Genomic DNA, 12,917 nt, shown 5'->3' on the forward strand with positions numbered 1-12,917 from the left:
GTACTGCTACATCTATACATTTATGACATACCAGATCTACAAATACAGTACTGTTTTTGATACAAGAAGAGTCTAAAAAAAGAGAGTATATACATTTGACGAAAAAACTGTACATTGGAGGAGGTTGGGTAGGTGGGGTGGGGGGGAAGCACTACACCCAGTAGTACTAATTTATATGTTATACCCAGTTTAATCAATTGTACATTGTATATTACTATTGCACTTTACTGTTACATTTGCACTCTGGTTGGATGCCAAACTTATTTTCGTTGTACTGTTCTTGTGCATTATTGTGTAACTAATGACAATACACTAACACTGTAGTCTGTACTGACGCGCAGCAATAACAGAGAGAGCAGAATACTAGTCATTCTTATACACTTTCTCAATGTACTAACTTCTAGTATAGAATATATTACTGAAATTAATATATCAGTGAAATTAATTAATCAATATTTTCCATTTAGCTGGGGGCCCCCTAAACCCAATTCCAGGACCCCTGGGTCCCCGGACCCCACTTTGAGAACCACTGGCCTAGACAACATGAATGACAAGAGCCTGCAGTTGTGCCAAGTCTGGAAGAATTGGACTTTCAACTTCTGTGTGCACAATTTGAAGACTGTCCCTAACCTCCTCCTTTACATGATCGGTTTCAAGGCTTCCCTCGCCACACTGCAAAGATAGAGCACACTTTAAAAGACACAGACTATTTCCGCTTGGTTACATCCTGCTATAAATTGAATACGTTCATTTAGAATTCAGTTCCCAGCTTGAAATTAATTAAACGACAGCATTAAACAAGGCACATAATAGCAATATAAATACAATAATTATTTTTAATTCGTATAAAAAACACGTTGCTTTTCAGCTACAGTACCTAATCAAGAAACTACTTATTATACGACTGGGTCCTACGTTTTTTGCGCAACTAAAACAACTTCACATCCTGCAGTGTGGCTTTAAGAATAGGGCTTCCTTGAAACCGCCAAGTTCCATGTTTGCATCGTGAAATTGATTGAAGTTAACCCAAATCTATGTAGAAACAAGCTATTCACTTTTTTTTTAAATAAGTTTTATACTTTTCATTTTAATTAGTTTGGTCCGATGTGTTCTGTCGGGTAAGCGTTACTTATTTGTTTTAAAGAACTTGTCTTTTTTCACGCACAGTATGCGCGTATGTAGACAGGGAGTGGCAAAATATAAATAATTTTTTTTGCCATAACCCCTCGGAACTATTCGTATTGAGTATTAACGTCGGTATCTTTGATTAACGAATCTAATGGACCAGTCGTCGTCGGTAATCACGCAAGTTACAAGAGATGAGGAGGACAATGCGACTCAACGCGAGGAAGGTGAGTTTGGAAAAGTTGTTTTAAAGTATTCTGCTGCGCATGTTCAGGCTGTGGCTCCACGGTGTCAGTAATACAGTACAGTCGAAACGAGTTTATTTACGGTGATTTACATGGACAAAGTGTATACGCAAATCAATGAAATAGCTTAGAAAATAGGCATAGCTACAACAACAACAAATCAACATCAACAACAACAACAACAACAACAACAACTCTAAAGTAAATGTTAGCCGGGCAACAGGCCTTGATTCCTTACTAGAACGTATGGAAGCAAACACGATTTACTAAGGTTTTTAAAATTGGTTTCAGATGTAACGTTAGACAACCGGACAGAAAACGGACTTTGATTGATGAACAGTGCAGAATTCTAAGCAGGATATCAATTGTGGATGTCCATGTAGCTAAAAGGGGGCGGGTCGAGAACCTAGATGGGCTCTCATTTTGACAGTTCACTGTTATTGTTTTGGAAGTTGCTGTAGCCTACCCATTTTATTTCTGCAGGTGAAGCACAGGAGACAAGTAAGATGGCTAGATTTTATTTAATTTTATTATTATTAGCTAAATGGATTTATCATAGACATGCCTTCTTATGCTGCACTGCTATACTGCTCAATTTAAGAATTCAAAAGGCTATGCCTATGCCTATGTTATTACTTTGGTTTTGGACAATCCAGTACACATTTGTGAGCAGGAACAACTCTTCTCCCAAAGCTAGAAACCAGTGAACTAAGATTCAAAACCTGTGTTGTCAATACAATAGCTCACATGCATTATTAAATTGAGTGTTACTCACCTAGAGATGGATACTGAATGAATGTATCTGAATTCTCAGAAGTTTGTTGTCTCTGAGGTAGCAGCTGTTTGGTTCCCGTCTGAGCTTGCAGAGAGATACACAGATACTATCACAGATTACATTAATTGCATCTGCTATTTAATACGGCATCACAGACTTATTCCAGAGCTATTTTCAAATGTTCTATGTCTGATCCTATAGGTCTACAGTAGTACAGTACAGTAGCCCTAGTGAGCTATTTTTTATTTGTCACAGAGTCATCTCGATCTAGAACGGTATCATCTCTAGATCCTCAAAAGGTTAGCCCTGGCCCTGAAATACACCATCCAGAACGATAGAATCAAGAATCAAGAATCAAGAGGTTTATTTCATTTGTCACACTCACATACATACCAGGGCATACAGTGAAATGCGGGTGGTCATGCCCGCATTGATTGTGCAAAATACAATAATAAAATAGAATAAAATAGGCATAGAAAATATTATATACACTATGCAATATACAATTTACAATGTTAACTCTTAATGTATCTAAACTATACAGTACCTCCTTCTTTTAAAGTGTTTCTAAAGATTCTATACTTTATCATCTAGAACCTCAGAAGGTTAGCTCTGGCCTTGAAATAAACAATCCAGATAGAAGATACAAATGTATTATTGATCAGATGAGAGTCTTCCACTAGTGTAAGTGAGAATTCCTGAAAGTAAACTACAGACAAACTGTCCTTGGTAGCTACTGTATATCAAATGAAGAAAAATTCTTCACTTTGCAATTGGTTAATGCCACAAAATTATATTTACTAACATTCAGACCGGCAATATGTCAATCACACTGAATTTTGATCGCCACACCTCTATTTTGGTCATGCCACACCCCCTTTTGGGGATAAGTCAAGTGTTCCTTTATTAATTATTCAATTCAAAAGGAATTAGATGTGTTTGTTCATAAACTAAAACTTTAGGTCAGTTGGAGATTCATAAGCATAATATTAATGTCCAGGTAGTGAGATGAGGAAATATCCTGCAGCTGAATGGGTAAATAGGCCTAAAAACGGATCAAACCTAACTAATGGTGCAAATGCTCAATAGTGGCCACACTGTAAGAAAAAAATCGGTAAAAAAACTGTAGAAGTCCGGCAGCTTGGCGCCAGAGATTTTCTGTAGAATTTACATTGAAATACCCTAATTAAAATAAAGTGGAAAAGCAATAAATTTACAGATAATTCTGTTTATTATTTGAGAACCAGAGAACAGAGAACCACTGTTAATTGACAGGTTAGGTTCAGCAGTGAAACACTGTTATTTTACAGGTTTTTTCCTACATTATTATGATCAAACACCTTCAATAAAGTGACAAAACTTAAAGTTCAGCAGTGAAACACTGTTATTTCACAGGTTTTCCCTACATTTACGATGAAACTCCTTCAATTAAGTAAGTTCAGCAGTGAAACACTGTTATTTCACAGGTCTTTCCCAAATTATTACGATCAAACTCCTTCAATAAAGTGACAGAACATAAAGTTAAGCAGTGAAACACTGTTATTTCACAGGTTTTTCCTAAATTATTATGATCAAACTCCTTCAATAAAGTGACAGCACTTAAAGTTCAGCAGTGAAACACTGTTATTTTACATGTTTTCCCAGAATTATTACAATCAAACTCCTTCAATTAAGTGACAGCACTCAAAGTTCAGCAGTGAAACACTGTTATTTCACAGGTTTTTCCTAAATGATTACGATCAAACTCCTTCAATAAAGTGACAGAACTTAAAGTTCAGCAGTGAAACACTGTTATTTTACATGTTTTCCCATAATTATTACAATCAAACTCCTTCAATTAAGTGACAGAACTCAAAGTTCAGCAGTGAAACACTGTTATTTCACAGGTTTTTCCTAAATGATTACGATCAAACTCCTTCAATAAAGTGACAGAACTTAAAGTTCAGCAGTGAAACACTGTTATTTTACATGTTTTCCCATAATTATTACAATCAAACTCCTTCAATTAAGTGACAGAACTCAAAGTTCAGCAGTGAAACACTGTTATTTCACAGGTTTTTCCATAATTATTACAATCAAACTCCTTCAATTAAGTGACCGAACTTAAAGTTCAGCAGTGAAACACTGTTATTTCACAGGTGTTTCCTCAATTATTACGATCAAACTCCTTCAATAAAGTGACAGAACTTAAAGTTCAGCAGTGAAACACTGTTATTTTACAGGTTTTCCCATAATTATTACTATCAACCTCCTTCAATTAAGTGACAGAACTCAAAGTTCAGCAGTGAAACACTGTTATTTCACAGGTTCTCCCATAATTATTACAATCAAACTCCTTCAATTAAGTGACAGAACTCAAAGTTCAGCAGTGAAACACTGTTATTTCACAGGTTTTTCCTCAATTATTACGATCAAACTCCTTCAATAAAGTGACAGAACTTAAAGTTCAGCAGTGAAACACTGTTATTTTACAGGTTTTCCCATAATTACTACAATCAAACTCCTTCAATTAAGTGACATAACTCAAAGTTCAGCAGTGAAACACTGTTATTTCACAAGTTTTTCCAAAATTATTACGATGAAACACAGTGAAACACTGTTATTTGGCCGGTTTTTCCTAACTTATTACAATCAAACCCCTTCAATAAAGTTATGCCACTAAAAACTCAGCAGAGAAACACTGTTATTTTACAGATCTTTCCTAAATTGTTACAATCAAACTCCTTCAATAAATTGGCACCACTAAAAGTTATTCAGACAGACACTTTTATTGTACAGATTGTTAGAAACAAAAAGCTTCAAGTGTTAACAAACGCTCAGGATTGTAAAACTGCTTTATTTTGGAAGCAAGTGTGCTGTATAAAACAGATTCAAATGATTTAAAACTTTAGCTTGCAGTGTTTGTTCAAATGTAATGTTTAAATACAGTATGTAAAGTTAAAAACCTATAGAAGTACAATCTAAACACTATTTATGGATCAATATGCATGGCAGCTGCCACCATTGGTGTGTGAATGTGTGTGAATAGGTGAATGAGAGGCCATACGCGCTTTGGATAAAAGCGCTATTGCTATATAAGTGCAGTCCATTGAACATAACATAATGGCCAAGTAGTAAATTAAACTTTATGTCCACAATTCTGAACTATCCCTTCAATGTCATCAGATGATTTCAACTTTTAAAAGCGGAGAAAGCAACATATTGTGCTGTTGAACCGAGGGGGTTGTGGTCAGGTCTACAGTTTTTTAGCTTTACCATTTCAGTTTTATATTGTTTTCCACAATATTCTCCCGACCCCTGGGGGCTCCATAATATATGTGAACATTATACTGTTTAATTCAGAATCCCAACTATACAGTGTATTACTAAGTAAAAATCAAAACATACCACACCACAAAAGGTCAATGAATCAGTGGCACAAGTGAAGAGCAGATAAGGAACAATCCTCCAGATTGGCAGTAATCAGCTGGATCCTTGGTGCATGGTGCATCTGGGAAAATGAAAAAAAAAGGACACTATGATTCACTGGAAAGTCCGGGACTGTACATTAGGAGGGGGTGGGTGGTAGGAAAAAAGATACATACGGTGGGGAGGAGACTGTCTACAGATACACCTGTGTGATGTTGCTACGGAGTTAAGCTAATAAACGTATACTATACTCACAACCACAGCAGGGGACACAACTATTTTGTTACCCTGCCATGTGGCGGACAGACCTCGCAAATGTCACTCGCCCAATAGCCTCCAGCTGCAACCACTCGAGTCCCTGAGTGATGACTGCTTGGTGCCGCCTCAGTAGAAAAAATTCCCTTTTCATGATATTTGGCGCCTCTGATTGGCTCAATTTTGTTTCAATCTGTATGCATCTACAAATCATATTATACCAGGTAGTCAATTCCGTTAGACTGCGAATCAAATTGACGGATCTCCCCAATCAAATTGACGGAAATCCGTCTTGAGACGGAACACTTTAATGCCTGCATTCAACATCGATTATCTATTGTTCAGGATGTAGGAACGTTATACTTTTTCATTCATACAAAAATACAAAAATACCTTCTAGAATATAAGTATGTTTTATCATTTTCTGTAGTAATTCCTAGAACGTGAGTTATAGACCTAAATGCATCGATTGCCGTTTATTCCCTAGACACGCTATATTAAAAAAATCAACTGTATATGATCGTATACGTTATGCGTCATCATGCACGGAGGAAAGGGGGGGGGGGGCGTTTATAATTACGTGATCGTCAGTAAATGCTTTATGTAGTATGGGTGATATATTGATCAGATGGTTTGCAGTGAAATGAATAAATTGGGCTGAAAATAACCAGGGTATCTGCAGGTTTAGCCCAGTCAGATTTAAGGCTTTAAGACTTTTTAATGCCACTCAGAATTACATTTAATACCAATTTCACGATAAATGGCAAAAATCATGGGTACTCTCAGTACTCATTCAAGGGTACTACGACTATGCCTGCACCTCATGGTACCAAAGCACCTCAAAGGCACTAAAAACAAGATTACAAACATCACAAAACAAACTGGTCAGACTACTGCTTAACCTCACTCCTAAAACCCACTTTACCCCTGCCCACATTCAAAACCGCTCTTAAAGAGCACCTACGGGAGACTGCAATTCGAAACTGGCCACCGTAAATGTCCACCCCCCCCCCCCTCCTCCTAATGTACAGTTTCATCCCCATCATATATATATAATATTTTCTGTTAGGATCTCTGGGTAACAGTACTGTATATTATTTGCATATCGTATATGTCACAAATGTAACAGTACTACAGTATATACCTGTATGTCATGTATGTCCCTATGCCATAAATGTCATGATGTCATGTATGTTTTTACTGTATTTATTTCTGTATATGTTCGGACAGAGATACGGGATGGTTTGAAAGCTCGGCGTTGCTAATAAATATTTTTAATATTTTTTTATAAACTGCTCAAAGCGGCATTATTTCCGCCGTTGGGTGATCACAGCGCCTGCGCACCATCCCGTATCTCTGTCCGAAACCCTCGTGCAACTGTGAGCACATTTGTAATGTCTCTGTGATACTTGTATAACGAACGGTTCGGCCAGAACCAGTCCTTCAGGGTAAATCTAGGTTGGTTTCCCATTGAGGAGCAAGTGACTGTGGATTCACTCGGTGCAGCACAGTCACGAAAGGGGCTAGTATGGACCCTGATGTAAACAAGACAAACGTCTTTCTCTGGTCTGCATCACCTTAACAATTGTGTGTATTGAGCCGTACTGTATTGTACCCATTCTGCAATCTGTTAAATAAAGTTTTCATTCATTCATTCAGCCAGCCGCCGCGCTCACTGGGGCTATTGATAGCGTCAATTAATTGTTGTTGTTGTTGGTACTGCCGCTGCGGATGTGAACGGGGCCGGAGGGGCTTTGGGAGGATGGGAAAGTTATTATTATTATTATTATTATAATAGTAATTGGCTATCATACGTGCCTAGCTAGCGTTAGCTAAAAGAGCCCTCGCAGTGAAGTTATTATTATTATAGCTATCATACTGCAATATAAACTGAGTTTTATAGTGAAAAGAGCAGCTTTATTTTGGTCAAGATTGAAGGCACTATATTGCAGGAAATTGCACATTAAATGTAAAAAAAAATAAAATAAAAAAAAAGAATAAAAAAGAATCTTGCACCCCCACTTTCAACTATAACTAGGCGGCCATGGGTGTATATATGAATTTTGAATGCCATGGCGAAAAAATTCAATATTGATCTCAATAACGCTGTACAGCGAGATCCAATAGGGTCCAGCTGCAGACTCGGAGCCTCGGTCCAGATTGGAACTTCCGCCCCCTGCCACAGGACTATTACTCCTGTGACAGGGCAATGCGCTGATTGGCGGAAAGTACGGAAGTATCTCGAAGTACGTCTGACGTATCTCGAATTACGTCTGACGTTTCTCTACGTTAGCGAACATTAAACGTTGTATTCATAAAATAATATAAATTCAGCAGCATGGGGAGGGCCGGGGGGAGGGGAGGTACAGGTAGTAGAAGACATAGTTATAGTACAGTGGAGAAGTAAAAATAGAATAAAAAGGCAGTGGAAACAATATACAATATTATTAACTCTAATAATAACACGCCTCGCGGGCTCATTATAATACGAGAGCCGTGGGTCTGCATTGTATAGAGCGGATCCCCCGGCCGTATTCAAGCGCTGGAGCGCTTTGCGATGGATAAAACTGTATTAATATAGTAGTAATAATAGTAGTTGGCTAGTTGCGCGCTTCTGGCCACCTCCCGCAGTGCGCGCATACACACATACTGTCTGTAGCCTATACAGTACGTGCAAAATTAGTTGTCAAGAGCCAATCGCACAGGTTGCCTCATCTCATCTGGCTCTGCAAATAGATCTAGAGTCTGAATATCATATATAGCCTGCTGATGATCTCTCTCAAATCCATTCTGAGAACGGAATGCAGTGCCTGCGACGCGGGTCTTGATTGATTGATTGATTGATTGATTGATTGAAAATTGTATTAACAGATCATGCTGGACCTACAAAAGGCCTTTGACACTGTCAATCACTCCATTCTTGATTGAACATTTTATTAACAGATTGCAGAATGGGTACAGTACAGTACAGCTCAATACACACAATTGTTAAGGGGATGCAGACCAGAGAAAGACTTTCGCCTTGGGGGGGGGTCGGGTAGGAGGGGTGGGTGGGTGGGGGACACTGTACAACTGTACAAGCAAAACTGTACATTGGAATATTGACAAAACCATACTTGGTCATTTACTGTACATTGGAGGGGGTTGGGTTACAACACAGGAGCAGAGTATAAACAACAGTACAGGAATGAGAAACAGTACTGTACTGTAATGTTCGCTAACGTAGAGAAACGTCAGACATAATTCGAGATACGTCAGACGTACTTCGAGATACTTCCGTACTTTCCGCCAATCAGCGCATTGCCCTGTCACAGGAGTAATAGTCCTGTGGCAGGGCGGAAGTTCCAATCTGGACCGAGGCTCCGAGTCTGCAGCTCGACCCTACTCGCGAGATCTGGCGGTCAAAGCATGGCGGGCAATAACCCTTTACAGCGTGGATGTGTTAATAATGATTTGAAGATGTTTACACTTTTTTTTACAACCCTACTGTTCTCCCAAGAATTAAATAAAGGTTTGATGATGATGACATGTCCTAGAAGAGAGATATAGATAGAGTGGGTGTGTTTGTGTTTGTACATGGAAGTTATACTCACATCAGCTTAAGGGAGATACCATCCATGTCAATTCAGCATAGGATGATTCAGATGGCCTTGTGGTCAGCAGGGTCCCCCTCTGGCTGCTGGCCTCTGGTAGAGGTGTAGATCACCAGTGTCATCCCTCTGAGAACACAATTAGACTTTAGACAGTGGCTTGCGAGCACGATGAGCCTCATTTCTTTATTTTGTGATTGCTCTATCTATCTGATCTTATTACAAAATACTTGCCTCCTAGATCACTAAATGCGGGGCTCCTATCCTATTGAACATATTTTACTTTGTGTGTTTATTTTAACAATAATTTGTGATGCCATCACACAAACTGGCATTTAAAGGGTAACATTTCAAAAAGTCCTGCACCAGAATGCAGGAAATTAAGTTTTTGTAACAAAATAATTGTGTGTGTGTGTGTGTGTGTGTGTGTGTGTGTGTGTGTGTGTGTGTGTGTGTGTGTGTGTGTGTGTGCGTGTGCGTGTGTGTGTGTGTGTGTGTGAGAGAGAGAGAGAGAGAATGATGGACAATTGCTTGCTGTGTGAGAGAGAGAGAGAGAGAGAGAGAGATAGAGATTAAGTACATTTGCTGAAATACAGTTGTTCTTAATTTTCTCACTTGCTATGTGAGAATGTTAGTTATTATGTTCTCAATGCCCCTTGCATTGTATGAGTTGTGTGGAAGCGTTTGCTAGTTCTAGTGCTATCCCTTTGTACATTGTGGCTGTGTCTGACAAAAGTTAACAATAAATAATGGTATTAGGAATACATTTGCCTCCTGCGTGAACTGTGCATAGCTGAATAGACTGTATTTTAACACCGGTCATATGGTGGTACTTGGAGAGCCAGCTACATTCTCAGGTGGTACTTGGTGTAAAAAGTTTGAGAACCACTGATCTATCATGTATAAAATTCAACTCACAATTCTACATGGGCTTCAGGTGGTGGTCTGCGTCTTCAGGTGGTGACATACTTCCCGCAACTGGCGAAGAATCTCTGAAATATTGGATTGTTTGACAGTGACACACAACAGAATATTATTTTATGCCTGAATTTCCCCAAAATGGCTAATTGTACAGCACTTCTCCACCATCAGTGGCTATACGTGTCAGATAGGTGCAGATAGGAGAATCTGTCTGAATGACAAAGAAATCGCTTAACTCTCCCTCCCTCGGCCGCTATTGGCGCGACGGTGTAGCGGTCATTCCTATATGGCTATGACTATGAGCCCAGATGCAACGAGTAATTGTCTACTCAAAATCAACTAAGTATCATGATTACGTCATTACAACCTGGGACTTGGATGGGAGAGCAGGAAAGATCCAATGTCTTCAGTAAAAAATCCGCCAATCAATGCAAAGGTAAACATACGTCTTTAGAGACGTTTTATATAAGAATAAACACCAGTGAACTTGTGTATAAAATTCAACTCACGCTACAGGCAGTCTCTGCCTGCGTGCAACTGCTGGTCTCTGGTGGTAATTCAGGAATGGCTTCAAGTTCCTCTGGCGAAGAATCTCTGAAATATTGAATACGACAATAAAAATGTTATGCCAGTGAGAGAGGGAGACGGAGATAGAGGGAGAGACAGACATAGCACTGCTGTGTCATCAAATGACAAAGGCTTTGGCAATGTAGGTGTTGTGTGAAGTGGAGGGGGTCGAGGTGAGAGAGACAGAAAGACAGAGATGAAAACACAGATAAAGGTGTGAAGTTTGAAGTGGGGTGAGAGAGACAGACAATATTGAATGGAAAGATAATACTTACTGAGCTGAATCAATGGCAGTGTGGTAATAGGGGCTGGAGTTATACATTGGCATTCCTAGAGAAAGAGCAACATAATTAACAAAATAAGGAAAAAATAAGCACCATCAAAGTAGTTATCAATGAGCACCATATAACCTACAGTAGCAAGTGTACCTAGCTCCATATACCTAGCGCATGTCTGGTGGTAAAAACAAAACATGATTTGAGAATGTGTTAGTTAACTCACCTTGATAGCGGCGATGATTGCCAGCGAATTCTAAAAAGAAGACGATCAAAATATTCAAAAAACCTTGTATGCAATTTATCAAGACTGTGTATATTATATATATATATATATGTTTAGAGTAGCAGGAGCTAGAAGTTCAAATATGTCAGTCTTTCAAAGCCCCATTTTTTATATATAACAAAAGGCAGAATGAACATCACTGCCGCCCTGCTGGATTAAATTCTGAATTGCAGGTAGGCCTGAATAAGTATTTACTGTGCAAAATAACCAAAACCAGATAAATAATATCTGTTTTTTTATGAAGCACAGATCATGTTAATTAAGTATTCTGAGTCTTAGCAGACAGAAAACCATCTTACCCTCAGCAAGGGATTACTTTGTGCTGAAGACCCACAATGCAACACAACAACTGCAAGCTAAAATACCTCACATACAAAACGAAATAAAATATAGAGCCATGGCTGTGTCCCAAGTTTAACACAATTGAACTATAATAAAGTATTTGTTAACACTAGTTACAACAATGCTTATGTAACTATTGGGAGGGGGTGGGAGAGAATATATACATATACGGTGGGGAGAAGACTGTACATTAGGAGGGGGTGGGAGAGAAATATACATATGGTGGGGAGAGAATATATACATATGGTGGGGAGGAGACTGTCTATTATATGTATATTTCTCTCCCACCCACCCCCTCCTAATGTACAGTCTCCTCCCCACCGTATGTATATATTCTCTCCCCATCATATGTATATATTCTCTCCCCACCGTATGTATATTTCTCTCCCACCCACCCCCTCCTAATGTACAGTCTCCTCCCCACCGTATGTATATATTCTCTCCCCATCATATGTATATATTCTCTCCCCACCGTATGTATATTTCTCTCCCACCCACCCCCTCCTAATGTACAGTCTCCTCCCCACCGTATGTATATATTCTCTCCCCAGTCCCCACCATATGTATATTTCTCTCCCACCCACCCCCTCCTAATGTAGTCTCCTCCCCACCGTATGTATATATTCTCTCCCCACCGTATGTATATTTCTCTCCCACCCCCTCCTAATGTACAGTCTCCTCCCCACCGTATGTATATATTCTCTCCCCACCGTATGTATATTTCTCTCCCCACCGTATGTATATACCGCCATCTTTCTCCCGGGTTGGTGTGATCACATGACTGACAAAGCCGTGCAGTGATAGGCCAGAAGTCAGTTCGATTGCATCCAGGCTCGATTGCTTATCCTGTCTGGGTAGCCCGGATGCGTGAATACCAAACCAAGCCGCATTTCTCGGAGACGCTCTCTGATTGGCCGACGCCTGTTTTTACACTGGTTAAGCTTAGGCACTCTTCGAAGTTGGTTAAGGTTCGAGTTTGTCTTAGTGCGTGACGGCAAGTTCTTTCGACGGTTAAGCTTAGGCACTCTTTCGAAGTTGGTTAAGGTTAGAGTTTGTCTTAGAGCATGGCGATAGAATGCCAGGTAGTTTGCAGGCTGTTTGACGTGGAAATGGGCAAAGACACAGCTC

At 39.3% G+C, this 12,917-nt stretch overlaps 1 protein-coding gene across 1 annotated transcript in view; it reads left to right on the forward strand.

Moving 5' to 3' along the window:
• Nucleotides 1–995: 995 nt before the first annotated feature.
• LOC311224416 (carboxy-terminal domain RNA polymerase II polypeptide A small phosphatase 1-like) overlaps nt 996–12,917 on the forward strand; it is a 172,267-nt gene continuing 160,345 nt past the window's right edge. Inside the window, exon 1 of the mRNA XM_084309386.1 lies at nt 996–1,352. Coding sequence (XP_084165512.1) covers nt 1,280–1,352 — 73 coding nt within the window. The 5' untranslated portion in view covers nt 996–1,279. The remainder of the gene's footprint in view (nt 1,353–12,917) is intronic.

The sequence above is a fragment of the Notolepis coatsorum genome (genome assembly GCF_963971535.1).
Source record: "Notolepis coatsorum genome assembly, chromosome: 3".
NCBI classification, from domain to species: Eukaryota; Metazoa; Chordata; class Actinopteri; order Aulopiformes; family Paralepididae; genus Notolepis; species Notolepis coatsorum.